The sequence below is a fragment of the Castor canadensis genome, chromosome 3 (assembly GCF_047511655.1).
Source record: "Castor canadensis chromosome 3, mCasCan1.hap1v2, whole genome shotgun sequence".
NCBI classification, from domain to species: Eukaryota; Metazoa; Chordata; class Mammalia; order Rodentia; family Castoridae; genus Castor; species Castor canadensis.
In genome coordinates, this window is record NC_133388.1 from 41,480,643 (window position 1) to 41,497,193 (window position 16,551).

At 37.9% G+C, this 16,551-nt stretch overlaps 1 protein-coding gene across 1 annotated transcript in view; it reads left to right on the plus strand.

Annotated features, from left to right (window-relative positions):
- The window catches only part of LOC141421555 (uncharacterized), a 122,182-nt gene that overhangs the window by 77,135 nt on the left and 28,496 nt on the right, over nucleotides 1–16,551 (plus strand). Inside the window, exons 2-3 of the mRNA XM_074067827.1 lie at nucleotides 6,641–6,976; nucleotides 14,839–14,967. Of these exons, the coding sequence (XP_073923928.1) occupies nucleotides 6,848–6,976; nucleotides 14,839–14,967 (258 nt within the window). The 5' untranslated portion in view covers nucleotides 6,641–6,847. The remainder of the gene's footprint in view (nucleotides 1–6,640; nucleotides 6,977–14,838; nucleotides 14,968–16,551) is intronic.

A 16,551-nucleotide genomic window follows, 5' to 3' on the forward strand; every position in this document is an offset into this window, starting at 1 on the left:
ATGCGAGTCAACTCCCTGTATAGCTATCCTTATCTCAACTAGCAAAAACTCTTGGTCCTTCCTATTACCGCTTATACTCTCTCTACAACAAAATTAGAGATAAGGGCAAAATAGTTTCTGCCTGGAAGTGAGGGGGTAGGGGGGAAAGGGAGGGAGTGGGGTGGTTGAGGGGGCGGGGGGAAGGGGGAAGAAATGACCCAAACATTATATGCACATATGAATAAAATAAATTTTTTTAAAAATTTAATTTAAAAATGTGTATCTTTTTTTTTATTCATATGTGCATACAAGGCTTGGGTCATTTCTCCCCCCTGCCCCCACCCCCTCCCTTATCACCCACTCCACCCCCTCCCTCTACCCCCCCCAATACCCAGCAGAAACTATTTTGCCCTTATTTCTAATTTTGTTGTAGAGAGAGTATAAGCAATAATAGGAAGGAACAAGGGTTTTTGCTGGTTGAGATAAGGATAGCTATACAGGGCATTGACTCACATTGATTTCCTGTGCGTGTGTGTTACCTTCTAGGTTAATTCTTTTTGATCTAACCTTTTCTCTAGTTCCTGGTCCCCTTCTCCTATTGGCCTCAGTTGCTTTTAAGGTATCTGCTTTAGTTTCTCTGTGCTGAGGGCAACAAATGCTAGCTAGTTTTTTAGGTGTCTTACCTATCCTCACCCCTCCCTTGTGTGCTCTCACTATATCGTGTGCTCATAGTCCAATCCCCTTGTTGTGTTTGCCCTTGATCTAATGTCCACATATGAGGGAGAACATATGATTTTTGGTCTTTTGGGCCAGGCTAACCTCACTCAGAATAATGTTCTCCAGTTCCATCCATTTACCAGCGAATGGTAACATTTCGTTCTTCTTCATGGCTGAGTAGTATTCCATTGTGTATAAATACCATATTTTCTTAATCCATTCATCGGTAGTGGGGCATTTTGGCTGTTTCCATAACTTGGCTATTGTGAATAGTGCCGCAATAAACATGGGTGTGCAGGTGCCTCTGGAGTAACCTGTGTCACATTCTTTTGGGTATATCCCCAAGAGTGGGATTGCTGGAAGATCAATGTTTAGCTTTTTAAGTAGCCTCCAAATTTTTTTCCAGAGTGGTTGTGCTAGTCTACATTCCCACCAACAGTGTAAGAGGGTTCCTTTTTCCTTGCATCCTCGCCAACACCTGCTGTTGGTGGTGTTGCTGATGATGGCTATTCTAACAGGGGTGAGGTAAAATCTTAGTGTGGTTTTAATTTGTATTTCCTTTATTGCTAGAGATGGTGAGCATTTTTTCATGTGTTTTTTGGCCATTTGAATTTCTTCTTTTGAGAAAGTTCTGTTTAGTTCACTTGCCCATTTCTTTATTGGTTCATTAGTTTTGGGTGAATTGAGTTTTTTAAGTTCCCTATATATTCTGGTTATCAGTCCTTTGTCTGATGTGTAGCTGGCAAATATTTTCTCCCACTCTGTGGGTGTTCTCTTCAGTTTAGAGACCATTTCTTTTGATGAACAGAAGCTTTTTAGTTTTATGAGGTCCCATTTATCTATGCTATCTCTTAGTTGCTGTGCTGCTGGGGTTTCATTGAGAAAGTTCTTACCTATACCTACTAACTCCAGAGTGTTTCCTACTCTTTCCTGTATCAACTTTAGAGTTTGTGGTCTGATATTAAGATCCTTGATCCATTTTGAGTTAATATTGGTATAGGGTGATATACATGGATCTAGTTTCAGCTTTTTGCAGACTGCTAACCAGTTTTCCCAGCAGTTTTTGTTGAAGAGGCTGCTATTTCTCCATCGTATATTTTTAGCTCCTTTGTCAAAGACAAGTTGGTTATAGTTGTGTGGCTTCATATCTGGGTCCTCTATTCTGTTCCACTGGTCTTCATGTCTGTTTTTGTGCCAGTACCATGCTGTTTTTATTGTTATTGCTTTGTAGTATAGTTTGAAGTCAGGTATCATGATACCTCCTGCATTGTTCTTTTGACTGAGTATTGCCTTGGCTATTCATGGCCTCTTGTGTTTCCATATAAATTTAACGGTAGATTTTTCAATCTCTTTAATGAATGTCATTGGAATTTTGATGGGAATTGCATTAAACATGTAGATTACTTTGGGGAGTATCGACATTTTTACTATGTTGATTCTACCAATCCATGAGCATGAGAGATCTCTCCACTTTCCTCAATTTCTTTCTTCAGAAGTTTATAGTTTTCCTTGTAGAGGTCATTCACATCTTTTGTTAGGTTTACACCTAGGTATTTGATTTTTTTTTGAGGCTCTTTTTTTTTTTTTTACCAAGTTTCCATTTTTACAACCTTTTCGAGAGGTAATTTGATAATATCAAAAATTTAAATGTGGCTGGGCAGGGTGGTACATGCCTATAATTTCAGCACTCCAAAGGCTGAGGCTGGAGGATCTCCAGTTCAAGACCAGTCTGGGCTACTTGTATCCTACCTCAAAAAAATTTTTAAATGTGTACTTCTTTTGATTTTGTAATTCTAGGGATTTATCTTATAGTAACGTTCACATACACAAAGATATATATATGAGTATTAATTGCAACATTAACTATTTTTTTTCTTGACAGTACTGGGTCCTTGCTAAGCAGGTCTCCTACCACTTGAGCTAAACCTCCAGCCCCTAACATGACATTAATTTCAATACTTAAACAATAAAACCTGCATCATAATGGATCTACTTGTTAAAGAAACAGTAGATATATATGTACAGACATGTAACAGTTTTCATACTTTTTTTGTTGCTGTTTTGGCCAGTGCAAGGGATTGAACCCAGGGTCTCTGTTCATGGTAGAAAAGTGCTCTACCATTGAGCTACAACCCCAATCCAAGGGAGTATGATTTAAGAAATCTGGTAGAGGCAAAAATACTCCTCATTCTTGTTTATGTTTTACTTTCATTCCTATGAATCTTAATTTCTCCCTGTCTCATTTCTTATCATATATAAATGAAGACAGTAAGCAGTCATCCTCAGCCCTAAATTCACATTTGAATGGCTGGTATAGCTTTTAAAAAATATTTATGGGGCTGGTGGAGTGGCTCCAGTGGTAGAGCACCTACTAGTAAGTGTGAGGCCCTGAGTTCAAACCTCAGTACTGCCAAAGAAAAAAATTATGCTTAGGCTCTACCCTTGATTAATTCAAAACATGAGCCAAGATCAAGACATCAGTATTCTTTGAAGAATGATATTTGAGGGATATTCCTGACTGCTTTGGTATCAAGAATACATAATAGGTTCATACTTTCTCAGTTTTCCAGGCAAATCATCTTTTGCTTTAGGAATAGCAGATAGAATCATTTCCCATCCTCTGAAGATACTTCTCTCTTGATGAAATTAGATAAAAAAGATAGATGATAGATAGATGTTCAAACATTTGACCTATTCTAATAATGTCACAAAAGGTGTGGTTGTTGGAATGCTCACTTTTAATAGGATCACTTTAATGCTTGATGAAATTACTTAGTGTTTTCACTTCATGAATTAGGGAAATAAAGACCCACACACAAACTGTATCACTTTGAGAAGCCTCTTCCTGCATTGGAACTCTGTGATGCATCTACCTGGCAACAACTTGTTTGATGTGCAAACATTCCATTCCACTGGCAAATTGTTCAAGATGGCCTCCTATACTAGATAATTCAGGTGTATTCTGGGAATTGGATCTGGGATTTTCTCTTGTTCTTGATGTGGTAAAAATTTATGCTTTTACTTTCTACTGAATGAGGTATAGCATGGTATAACTTATGAGTGTGTAAAAAATAGAATAGTCATGTACAAACCTAAAAATACAATAATCATGTCATATTTCTATATTTTAAAATACATTTTTATTGTCTTTTCCTAAGATTAGTTTAGGTGAACAGTACTAACACCTATATAAGTTAATTGTATATTAAGTTTTTCCCCCCAGTGGAATTCTTTAGTTGTTCAATCTATAGGATGAGATAATAACAAATTCTGGGGAGAATATATATATGTCATAATGAAACTCCCTGTATAGCCATTTTAAACAAACAAAAATGTCTTTTTTAAAAAATAGAGAACAGGACAGCAAAACAAGTCCTATCCAGGAATTGGTATCAGTGAGAGGGGGGAGGGCATAAGAAAAGGGTAAAGGAGGGCAAATATGGTGGAAATATTATGTATTCATGTATGAAAATGGAACAATGAGACCTGAGAAGGAGGGAGAAGGGATAATAGAGAAAGATGGAGGGGGTTAATCTTAATGAAGATGTATTGTAAACACTTTTGTAAAGGTCACAATATGCCTCCAGTACAACTATGATATGCTAATAAATAAATAAAAAGAAAGAAAACAAAGAAAAAAAAAGATCCCACTGTTAAGTACCTTTTATATAGCAGGGAAGGTGAAAGTTTTACATAATACAACATTGAAAGAGCTAAGATAACGCCTGTAATCCTAGCTATTTGGGGAACTGAGATCAGGAAGATTATAGTTCGAGGCCAGCCCAGGGGAATAGTTTTCAAGATCCCACCTCCAAAATAACCAGAGTAAAATGGAATGGAAGTGTGGCTTAAGCAGTAGAAGACCTGCTTTGCAAGCATGAAGCCCTGAATTCAATCCCAAATCCCACAGGGGGTGGGGAGGGAGGGGGGCTAATGATGAAAGTATAAATCATATGTGAATATGTGATTTCTTAGTCCATTTGTGCTGCTATAACAAAACATCAAAGACTGGTTAATTTATAAGGAACAGAAACACATTTCTGACAATTCTAGATGGCAAGTATCCTAAGGTAAAGCAAAGGCATTTGGTGTCTGATGACAGCCTTCTTGCTGCATCCACACATAGTAGGAAAAACAGCAGAGAGAAGAAAACAAATCCTCTTCCTGAAGCCTGTTTTCCGTTTGTTTTTTTGATGGGACTTGGATTTGAACTGAGGGCTTTGTGCTTGCAAAGGAGGCACTCTACCATTTTTAACCACACCTGGAGTCCAATGAAGTCTTTTTATAAGGGCCCTAATGACTTAATCACTTCCTAAAGACCCTATCTCTTAATTATGTCATATGCAATTAAGTTCCAACATGAATTTCAGGAGATACAGTCAGACCATACATAGCAACTATAAAAGCTAGGGGAAGAGAGGGTACCCTCACTTTGCAGCAATCAGGGAAATCTTGGAGCAGATGGTACTTGAACCAATATTGAAAGATTTATAGCTTCATTCTTCAGGGTATATACTTGGGCCTGCACGGTAGCTTGTTTCTTGGGGGCAATATGAGTGAAACTCATTAAGTTGTTTTTAATAGGGCACAGGGAGTGGGGTTACAGGTCAGTGATAAAGTACTTGCCCAGCATGTACAGGGTCATAGGCTTGATCCTCAACTTTTCCCAGGGTGAGAGGTATGGAGACTGAGATTCATAAGATGGTAAGAATAATAACTGAGGGCTGGAGATGTGGCTTAAGTGGCAGAGTGTCTGCCTAACAAGCTCAAGGCCCTGAGTTCAAACCCCAATATTGCCCCCCAAAAAGAAAGAAAGTAAAGGATGGGAATCTTAAGACATACTCTGCTTCTAGTATCATAGTCATTTTGGGAATAAGGAGCACTTTGTTCTACCTTTTCACCTACTAAAACTTTAGTCCTTTGGTACTTAGAAAAGAAATTGATACAGTAATGATCTCAGGTGTCTAATAATGAAAATAAGGGAGAGTCTAAAATCTCATTAGAGAAATTTATACTTTAAAAATTTTTTTTATTATTCATATGTGCATTCAATGCTTGGGTCATTTCTCCCCCACTACCCCCACCCCCTCCCTGAGGAATTTATATTTTAATAGTTGCCTTCAACTCCAATAAATTTAGAATGAATTAACCAATTTTAAGACGATTTCAAGGTTATGAAGAAAAGCCTTTATGCTTTGTGTTCCATGATCCTCAAGTCTGATGATTCTCTTTTTTCCTCCTATGAAAATTCATCTCATTCTGGGCTGCTCAAGTTTTCTGGGAGATAACTACTCAGCACAGGAAACACCAACTTACAAGAAGCCCCTCCAAAGCACAGTTTCTGAATGCCATTTTTTTTCCCCAGAATATATTCCATAATTTAAAAAAAGAAATCCCTATCCTATTCCCAAAATAATGGATATTAATTTCAAAGATGCCTTTCCTCTATTTTAACTTTTTTTTTTTACTTTACAAAAGAAGGATAATATATAGACTAGAACTGGTTGGGGGAAATGGATTTAAGGCAGTACTGATATTCTTAAAATTGAATTTATAAAAATTGGAGGGGCTGGGAATATACCTCAGTGGTAGAGCACTTGCCTAGCATGCACAAGGACCTGGGTTTAATCCCCAATACCACATGCATACACACACATAATTATAATGTGAGGTTACAGTTTATTTTCCTCTGGGCATAAAGAGCACTATGAGCTATCACATACTACATTATTAACTCATGTTTGACTTTACATTTTGGCTCTTGAAGGATATGGTTATCATTTCTGACAGATTGAGAAATTGAAAACGAGGGAAATTTACAAGTCAAGTACTTAAAGATAAGGTTCACAAAAGAATTTAGGAATGATATTATGAGTGCATATACATATATTAGCGTGCACTCCAACCAGTTACAATCTAAACCCTGTTTTGATGCTGTTTTTAGAAACGAAGTCCACCTTTCTCCAAGCACCAGGTTCAGCTCCTTCTGAGGTCTAGCTAAGTACTGAGGATCTGGAGTGGAACTTTTTGGAAGACCTTGCTATTGGCGCTGGGTAGACCTCTGCATCGCTTCCTGAGTGCTATATGGAAACTCCCAGAGGAAGCACCGTGGGTCTCTGTGGATCTGTTTCATGATTCTTATATCTTCAGCATGTCAAGCCCTCTCCAGTCTTTAAACCGCTCAGACCCAGGAAGGCTTGCTACTGGCCAAACTAAAGGGCTCCATGAGGCTAAGCCATCAGCAGTCAGGCGCCTATCAGCTCAGAAAAATAGTCCTGTGGTAAGTTGTATTTGGTATATATTTTTCCCCATTTTCAGAAGGAAGTAAAATAATATCCTGTGGCACTATGAAGATCTAGAAGAAAGACACAGTCCAGGTCTGTTTGACTGTGTGCCTAGGCTAGTGTCTGTATCATTTCTTTATTAGTGATACAGAGGTGAGGTCAAATGATATACCTCTTTCAGTTCCTGGGTTGACTGTAGAACAAGTGAAACGTCTGAATCTAATGACACCTCAAGTAGATTTTATGTGTTTGTGCTTCTTTTGTAATTCTAAGAGCTTACTGACATCCATTACCCCAAAACAATATAATAGGCTGTAAAGAGTCTTTGAGTTAATTTGATCTAATCCTATTATTTTGATTTTGCAGATTAAGAAATTGAACACTAGAAAGAGGCCTCAGTGATTTAGTGGCAGAACTAAGTAAAGTAGTCCGACTCTCAATATCTTTCTATTACACTGTATTAATCCTTTGTCTACAGACTTGCTTTATGGGCTGGAAATTAAATATCTGCTTGAATCAGATGATAGTCCTCCCATTGTATTTTTAAGACCACTAGAAAGAGCCACCCAGTCTTATAGTTTATAACTCCTAAGAGATTAAGTCTAAACTGAGAGTTGAAGAGGAATGGGGACTTAAGGCTTGTTTTATTTCCTCCCCCTGCTGGCTTTAGATGAGGACAAGCCTAGTTTCTTTTTCTTTTTTCTTTTTTTTTTTTTATACAAATTTTTTTTTCTTTTATTATTCATATGTGCATACAAGGCTTGGTTCATTTCTCCCCCCTGCCCCCACCCCCTCCCTTACCACCCACTCCGCCCCCTCCCTCTCCCCCCACCCCCTCAATACCCAGCAGAAACTATTTTGCTCTTATCTCTAATTTTGTTGAAGAGAGAGTATAAGCAATAATAGGAAGGAACAAGGGTTTTTGCTGGTTGAGATAAGGATAGCTATACAGGGCATTGACTCACATTGATTTCCTGTGCGTGGGTGTTACCTTCTAGGTTAATTCTTTTTGATCTCACCTTTTCTCTAGTACCTGTTCCCCTTTTCCTATTGGCCTCAGTTGCTTTTAAGGTATCTGCTTTAGTTTCTCTGCGTTAAGGGCAACAAATGCTAGCTAGTTTTTTTTTTTTTTTTGCTACGCTGAGGATTGAACCCAGGGCCTTGCGCATGCCAGGCAAGTCTCTACTACTGAACTACATCCCTTGTGAGTTTTCTCATTGATTCACATATATGTAGTCTATGCATGTTAACTGTGCTGTATCGACTCCATTACGAGTTATATTTATATATTATAATTTTTATACATTTTTTCTTATGTAAACAAACTACAGTGAATATCCTTGTCCGTCCGTGTGTGTGTGTGTGTGTGTGTATGTGTGTGTGTGTGTGTGTGTGTGTGTGTTGGGGTTTTTTTAAGGTGCTGGGGTTGAACTCAAGGCTTCACACTTGCTAGGCAGTTGTTCAACCACTTGAGCCATTCCACCAGCCCCTGTCCATATATTTTTAAATTATGAAATGAAAGTCTTCAGGTTATATTTCGAAGTACTTATCTATAAAAATAAGTTGCAGTTGAATGTTTCTTATTTTATCAATTAAAAGTCTAACCAGATATTTGTTATTCTTTTTTATTTTATGTTTAGCATTTAAAAACTGTGATATTGTGATGTGCTAAATAAGATACTCAGTATATTTTACTCAATTTACTTACACTTTTTTTGTTGCTGTGGGCAGTACTGGGGTTTGAACTTGGCTTTTAGCTTGCTAGGCAGCCACTCTGCAATCTGAGCCACACACTCAGTCATTTTTGCTTTGGTTATTTGTGAAATAGTGTCTTGTGTTTTCTCCTGGGCCAGTCTGGCCTTCAGTCCTCTGAATCTCCACCTCCCAAGTAGCCAGGATTGCAGGCATGAGCCAATGCTTGTGGCCCTCAGGAACATTACTTTTTTGTTTTGGATCTCAGTTACACTATTCAAATTAATCTTCCCTAATTCACAGCACATTATCATCATTCTGTGAAAGGCTCCTCTCATTGCATTTTTCTGCATTATCTTCATTTCTATATCATCTCAGTCTAATATATGTGACATGTCTTTGAATATGTATATTCATCTTCAAAAATTTTCTAGTTTTGTATATGTGCTTATTTTAAAAAGTATTTCAGGGGAAGGAGGCGATAAAGGAGAACAGTGGAGGGAGTGAATTCAAGTATGATATATTTGAGACATTGTAAGAACTTTTGTAAATGCTACAGTGTACCCCCAATCAGCACAATAAAAAAAAAGTTTAAAAATTAAAAAATATTTCTGCTGGAGATCTGGCTTAAGCAGTAGAGCTCCTGCCTAGCAAGCATGAGGCTCTGAGTTCAAACCCCAGTGTTACCCAAAATACATAACATACATATGAAAAAGCTTTAAAATATTTTATACAAAGGGTTGGTTGCATGGATCAGTGGTAGAGGGTGTACTTAGGAAGCATGAGGCCCTGGGTTCAATCCCCAGCAAAATAAATAAAAACATCAAACCATATAAAGGAACTATAAAATATATACAAACAGACTAGATAATAACTATTAATCTACCACCTAGCTTCATAAGATAGTACCAGTGCCTTAGAAACTTCCTCCATGCCCCTTCTTGACTGAATCTTTCCTCCACCTAAAATTAATAGTATGTACTTTGTATTTTGTATGTCAGTTATTGCCTTCCTTCTTTGTAGCTTTAGTCTACCTATATGTAAACTTTTGTTTTTGCTTTTGTTGGAACTAGGGTTTGAACTCAGGGTTTTAGGCAACGCGTGCACTCTTACTGCTTGAGTTATGCCTCCAGCCCATATCATACATATAGGTATACCTGATGAATACTGTTTAATTTTATCTATATTATAAGTTTATAAGAATGGAATTATACAGTTTTTATTCTTTTGGGACTTGATTTTTATTTAGTACAGTATGATGTACAACTTTGAAGTAAAGTATGTACAATTTTTAATTCCATCACTTCATAATATTCCACTGGGTGAATATGCCATAGCTATTTATCCATTAAACTCTTATTTGACATATGGGTTGTTTTCAGTTGTGGGGTTTTCTTTTGTTTTGTGGTACTAGAGTTTGAAGTAAGAGACCCTTGACTATCAAGTCTACCACCTGAGCCACTCTGCTGGCTTAGCCTTTTTTTGTGTTGGTTTTTTTTTGGGATAGGGTCTCTCAAACTATTTGCCCAGCTGGTTTCGAACAGTGATCCTTCCGACCTCTGTCTCCTGACTAGCTAGCACTACAGGTATGAGCCTCCAGCATCTGACTTTTTTGTTGTTGTTGTTAAGACAAGATCTCACTATTTAGCTCAGGCTGGCCTGGAACTCACAATCCTCCTGCCTTAGTCTCCTGAGTGCTAGGATTGTAGAAGTGCACCATCACACCTGGCTGGGTTTTTTTTTTTTTTTTTCATTTTTGAATAATCTTTGCTTTTACCTAGAAGATTTAATTTATTTGCATTTATTAGTATTAGTATTTGGATATATTTCTGGCATATTTTAAAATTTGGTTTCTTTTATACATTACTTCCATCTTGATACATATAGTCTATTTGTTCCATCCCAAACCCATCATGCCAAAACTGATAGCACATTTTATGTGTTGTATTTCCTTTTCTCTCTTTTCTACTAGTTTAGAAGTTATGTGCTATATGCTATTATTTTGGTGATTATAACACATTTTATTATTTTAATATATATACTTAGCATAACTAACTAAAATCTTTATTACTCATGAGAAATCTGAAGTTTGTTTTAGTGCTTTGACTTCTTTTTTCGTCTCAACTTATATGTTTCTTTTTTTGTCCTGTGTTGGTAATATCTTTCATTTAAACCACATAAGTTAGATTTTTTTTTAAATTAATGCTTTTTATTTTATTTACTTTGTGTGTGTGTGTGTGTTTTGTTTTGTTTTTTTTTTGCAGTACTATGGCTTGAACTTTGTACCTATTCCTTAAGCCACTCCACCAGCCTTTCTTTTTTTTCCTTTTTTTTTTTTTTTTGTAGAGGGTTTTGTCAAGATAGGTTCGTACAGACCCATTTGCCTGGGCTGGCTTCAAACTGTGAGCCTCCTGATCTCTGCCTCCTGAGTAGCTAGAATTACAGGTGTGAGTCACTGGTGCCCGACAATTAATTAATGCTTTTTTAGATATACTAACACACATCTATTATTATTTTTTCTCCCTATTCCTTTTTTTTTTTTCCCCAGTGCTGGTGTTTGAACTCAGGACCCCATGTGTGCCAGGCAGGTACTCGACCACTTGAGCCACTCCACCAGTTCTGTTTTGTGTTGAGTTTTTTCAAGATAGGGTTGCAAACTATTTGCTCAGGCTGGCTTTGAACTGCGATCTTTCTGATTTCTGTCTCCTGAGAAGCTAGGATTACAGGTGTGAGCCACTGGCACCTGGCTTGCTCCCTATTTCTTCTTGTATCTCAGACTTTGTAAGTTCATTTTCTTTCTTTTTTTGAGGGTGGGAATACTGAGATTTTGAACTCAGGGTTTCATCGCTCTAGGCAGGTTCTCTACCCCTTGAACCATACCTCCAGTCCTTTTTGCTCTAGTTATTTTTTTAGATGGGTGTCTCACTTTGCCCAGGCCAATCCAGACCACGATTTTCCTACTTATGTCTTCTGTAGTAGCTAGGATGACAGGCATGCACCATCAAGCCAACTTTTTCTGTTCAGATGGGTGTCTCACTAATTTTTTGCCTGGGCTGGTCTTAAGCCACAGTCCTCTGATTTCTGCTGGGATTACAAATCACAGGTGCCTGGTTCATTTTCTTTCTTTGCAGCATAAATTCTTTAGAATTCTTTTAAGTGAAGGCTATTGGTGATAAACTCAATTTTTGTTTGTGTAAAAAAATCTTTTTTGGGGGGAGGTGGTTCTGGGGTTTGAATTCTACCACTTGAGCCATGCCCAGCCCCCTGATTCTGTTCTTAATCTTAAAATTTACACAGGTCATTGTGTTCCATGCCTGTAATCCCAACACTGTGGAGGCTGAGACAGGAGTTTCATAAGTGTGAGGCCAGCCTGGGCTACATACTGAGATCCTGTCTCAAAGAAAAAGAAAAAGAAAAAAAAAAAAGGGCTGTCAGAATGCCTCAAGTGGTAGAGTACCTGCGTAGCAAGTGTGAGGCCCTGAGTTCAAATTCCGGTTTCACCCTGTTCTCCCGCCAAATTTTTCATTCAGTATAAAATTCTAGCTGACAATTACCACATTTCCTTTATTGTATGAAACACTATTATAAAATTTGAAAATATGTTTCTATCTGAAGTATTGACAATATGAAGTACTATCAGATTTAAGATGCCACCCCAATTGCAGAGAAAAATGTAAAAATCCTTGCTTCTTAGAAAAATGACATTTTTATTAGTAGATATCATTGTGCTGTTTCCTAGCTTCTGTGTTACGAGTAAGCAATCACCATTTGGCTGTGCTTATTTGTAATTACCTATCTTTTTCCTTAGCTACTTTTTAAGATCTTTCTTTGGTGTTCTGCAGTTTCATTATGACTGTGTAGGTAAGGAGTTCTTTTTATTTATTATTCTTGGAATTTGATAGCCCATTTAGATTATCTTTCAACAATTCCGTGAAATTTCAAGATTATTTCCTTAAAGTGGCCTATTCTGCATTTCTAAATTATATTCCTCTAGACTCCAATTGGACACATTAGGCCTTCTTATTTTATTCCCTATGTCTTTAAATGCTCCTTTACATTCACTTTTGTTTTCTGTATGCAGTCTTCTTGGTTATTTTTTCAGATTTATCTTTAAATTCACTGATTAGTAAGATGGGCCCAATCTGATTGATGTATTTGTTAAATTAAAATTGTACCTTTTACCTTTTAGAAGTCTTATTTGGTTACTTTTCCAAATGTGCTAATTTTATGACTTCCTTACTTCTTTACACATTTGAACAGTTATTTTATATTTTCTTGTATAAGTCTTTGTTCCTAATATCTTGATGGGTACAAATTTAGTTCTAAAACCTGGTGACTTTAGAAAAAAACATCCTTTATTCCTTTAGTACATTTATATACTTTTTAGGGATTCACGTAATACAGTTTTCTTAGTTTCACTCGAATCATATAAACTTTGTTCTTGCTGGAAGTTATACTAGTTACAATTTAAAACATTGTACTCCCTTTTAACATTGGGGGAGATATTATAATAGACATGAATACATCCTAATTATCACCCTTAATATAGGTGTGACAAAACACCAAATTGATTTGTCTACTGAAATCAGTTTTATTAAAAAATCATTTTGCTCATAGGAATTTATTTGTAAACAAAAATAAAACAAATACTGCTAAGTCCTTCATCAGTGAACTTCAAATAGTTTCTATAAAGTTTTTATTAGATCCCCAACAAAGTTTCCCCAGACATTTCATGTGTGTTTTATTGATTCCTTTCTCTCAGAAACTATTTCTGTACAACGTAGATGTGCTGCATTAACTTATGACTAGTATTAAACATTGCTGACCAGAAAGTAACAAGCTTTAGAAAACTGTAAAGTAGATTTATATTTGTTTCTTTGTTTATTTATTTTTGGCGGCATTAGGGTTTGAACTCAGGGCCTCACAGTTCCTAGGCAGGCGTTCTTACCACTTGAGCCACTCTGCCAGTCCTAAAGTAGTTTTTTAGCTACTTTATTAGAACTTACTGTATTTGTTAGAGTTGTGCCTCAAAATGTATATTTTAGCCTAGGCACCTGTTGTTCTCACCTGTAACCCTAGCCACTCAGGAAGCAGAGGTCAGTAGGATGGTGGTTCAAGGCCAGCCCAGGCAAAAAGTTAGTGAGACACATCTCAACCAATAGCTGGGCATGGTGGCCTGTGCCTATCATCTTAAGCTATGAGGGAGGCCGAAGTTCCAGGCCAGTTTGGAAGGAGGGGAGAGGAGGGAGGAGGAAGTTTGAGAGACCCCATCTCAGTGGAAAAAAGCTGGGCATGGTGCTGTGCATCTGTCATCCCAGATACAGCAGGAAGTGTAAAATAGGAGGCTAACAGTCCAGGGCAGCCTGGACAAAGGGTGAGACTCTGTCCACAGAATAACCAAAGCAAAAACGGTTGGAGGTGTAGCTCAAGCACAAGAGTACCTGCCTCACAAGCATGAAGCCCTGAGAACCATAGTACCAAAACCAAAAAAGTTCAAGTATGAGCAAAAATTGTGGTTATGGTTTCCCTAACATACAAGGGATGACACAGAAGCTCTCACACTGAAGACATATTGCCAGTGGTTACAAAAGAGCAGCAATTTTAATCAGTTTATATGCAAGGATATTCAGTTGGGGCTCTTCACCTCCAGGAAAACACACAGGTGACACATGGCATTTATTGCAAAAGCTATCAGGAGTGCTCTATACCACACCCACTCACTTCCATTTTAAAAGGAAGAAGGCAGAACAGCACCTGGCAGTATCAGTAGTAAGGTAGAGGGTGGAGGAAGACAGAAGCAGCAAGATGTAGTCGGGACAAAAAGTTCATGAGACCCCATTTCAACAGAAAAAACTGAGCATGGTGGCCACCTGGCATCCCAGCTATGCGGGGAGCATAAGTAGGAGGACAGCAGTCCATCCAAGCAAGCCCTGGCATAAAGCAAGACCACATCTCAAAAAGGACCAGGGCAAACAAGGCTAGAGGCATGCCTTGAGCAGTAGAGTATCCTAACAAGCTCGAAGCCCTGAGTTCAAACTACAGAACCACAAAAAAAGAAAAAACTGAATATTTGAAAATTGTGCTCTATTTAATACTGTTTATTAATTGTGGATTTTGATCCACAGGTTACATGCATAGTTAATTAATTGGGAATTTCTCTTTGTAGGTTTGTTTTGATTCACCTCTTGAGACGGTTCCCACGAAAAACCCAATCGTGTACAACAAAAGGGAAACTGACCCCGTCCGTCCTGGCCTTACTGGTTTGTTGGTGAAAAACAAGAATCTTTCAGCTAAGGTATATGGATCATGAAAACAAAGCACTAGGAAATTATATCCTCTGTAAAAGTAGGGGGATAAATATTCTGATACAGGGCTCAAGACTTTTTTCTTTTTTCCTTAACCCAGTTTTCCTTTTTTCTCAGTATTGAACTCTGTCATCACTACTGAGCACTAACTTAGAGTCCCATCTGTCTTTTGAAAGAGAGCAAAGTGTTGAGTTGACTTCCAAATATCCATTGTTTATGGACTGCCACATTCAAAATTTATCATCATAATAATCAATGCATGTGTTAAACTTTTTATTTTTTTGCAGTCCTGGTGATCTAACCCAGGGCTTTGTGCATGCCAGGCAACTGTTCTACCACTGAGCTACAGCCCAACCTTAAACATTTTTAAAGGAAAGGATTAGTTCTTGTTTTCAATATGCCACCAAAATGGCAAATATCCATTAGTCTTATTTGTTTATTCATTTTGGTGATACTGGGGTTTGAGCTTGAGGGCCTCATACTTGCTGGGTGTGTGCTCTACCACTTGAGCCACTCTGCCAGCCCCATTATTATTATTTAATACTTGGGGAAACTTCTCAGTGGTATCAATAAAGAAGACAAACCACATGTAGAAAATGCCTTGACTTTTACTACCTGCTTTGAAGACTAGAGAGTGCAGGTAGGAATTCTTTACTTGAGTCTAACTATTCTGAGGATTTGTTGCAAGAGATAGTCTTACAGGTTTATAGTTTTATAGGTTAGCATCTCAAAGGCCATCGTCATTGTTAAGGGCACTATGACGCCTGTACTCCCTCTGTGGTTACCTTTAAGGAAAAGGCTCAGAATGCTTATGTTTGGGGCCAGCCCTTTGAATAAGCAGCTATCTATGGTGTCTGTATTTGTTTCCTAGGGCTGACATAACAAAGTACCACATATTGGGGGGCTTAAACAACGGTTTACTTTCTCAAAAAGTGTTGGAGGCTACAAGTCTGAGCTGAAGTGACAGCAGGATCACCTTCTTCTGAGAGCTTTTCTCACGGGTTATTGATGTTGGTCTTCTCCCTGTGGCTTTACATGATCTTCCCTCTGCATCTGTGTCCAAGTTTCCTCTTCTTAGAAGTTCACCAGTTTTATTGGATTAGGGCCCAACCTAATGATCATTTTAACTTAATCATCCTCAAATACAGTCATTCTGAAATATTGGGGGATTAGGACTTTCAACATACAAATTTCAGGGGGACTCTGATGGGTATACTGTTTTCTCACTCCCTCCGTTGTTAGAGCAAGCTTTCTCTTGCTCCTAGTTGTTACCGAACCTAACTGGGGCTAACTGAGGGTGAATGGAGATTCAGAAAAGACACAGGATAGACAGACAGAAACTGGGATCGGGTGTGTTGGGTGCTCAGGTGGAGGCGCACAACCCTAATTGCTTCTTTTCTCTTCCTTTATTCTTTAAGGCCTTACTCCTTGCAGCTCTTTAAAACTTTGCTTCTAAAGTCTTCTTTAAAACCTTGCTTAAAACTTCTTTCCTTAGACTCGCACTGTCCCATGTTTTCTCTTACCTTTTCTTTAGCTTAATTGCTCTAAAGCCTTTTGCCCCCAGGCTTGCAGCT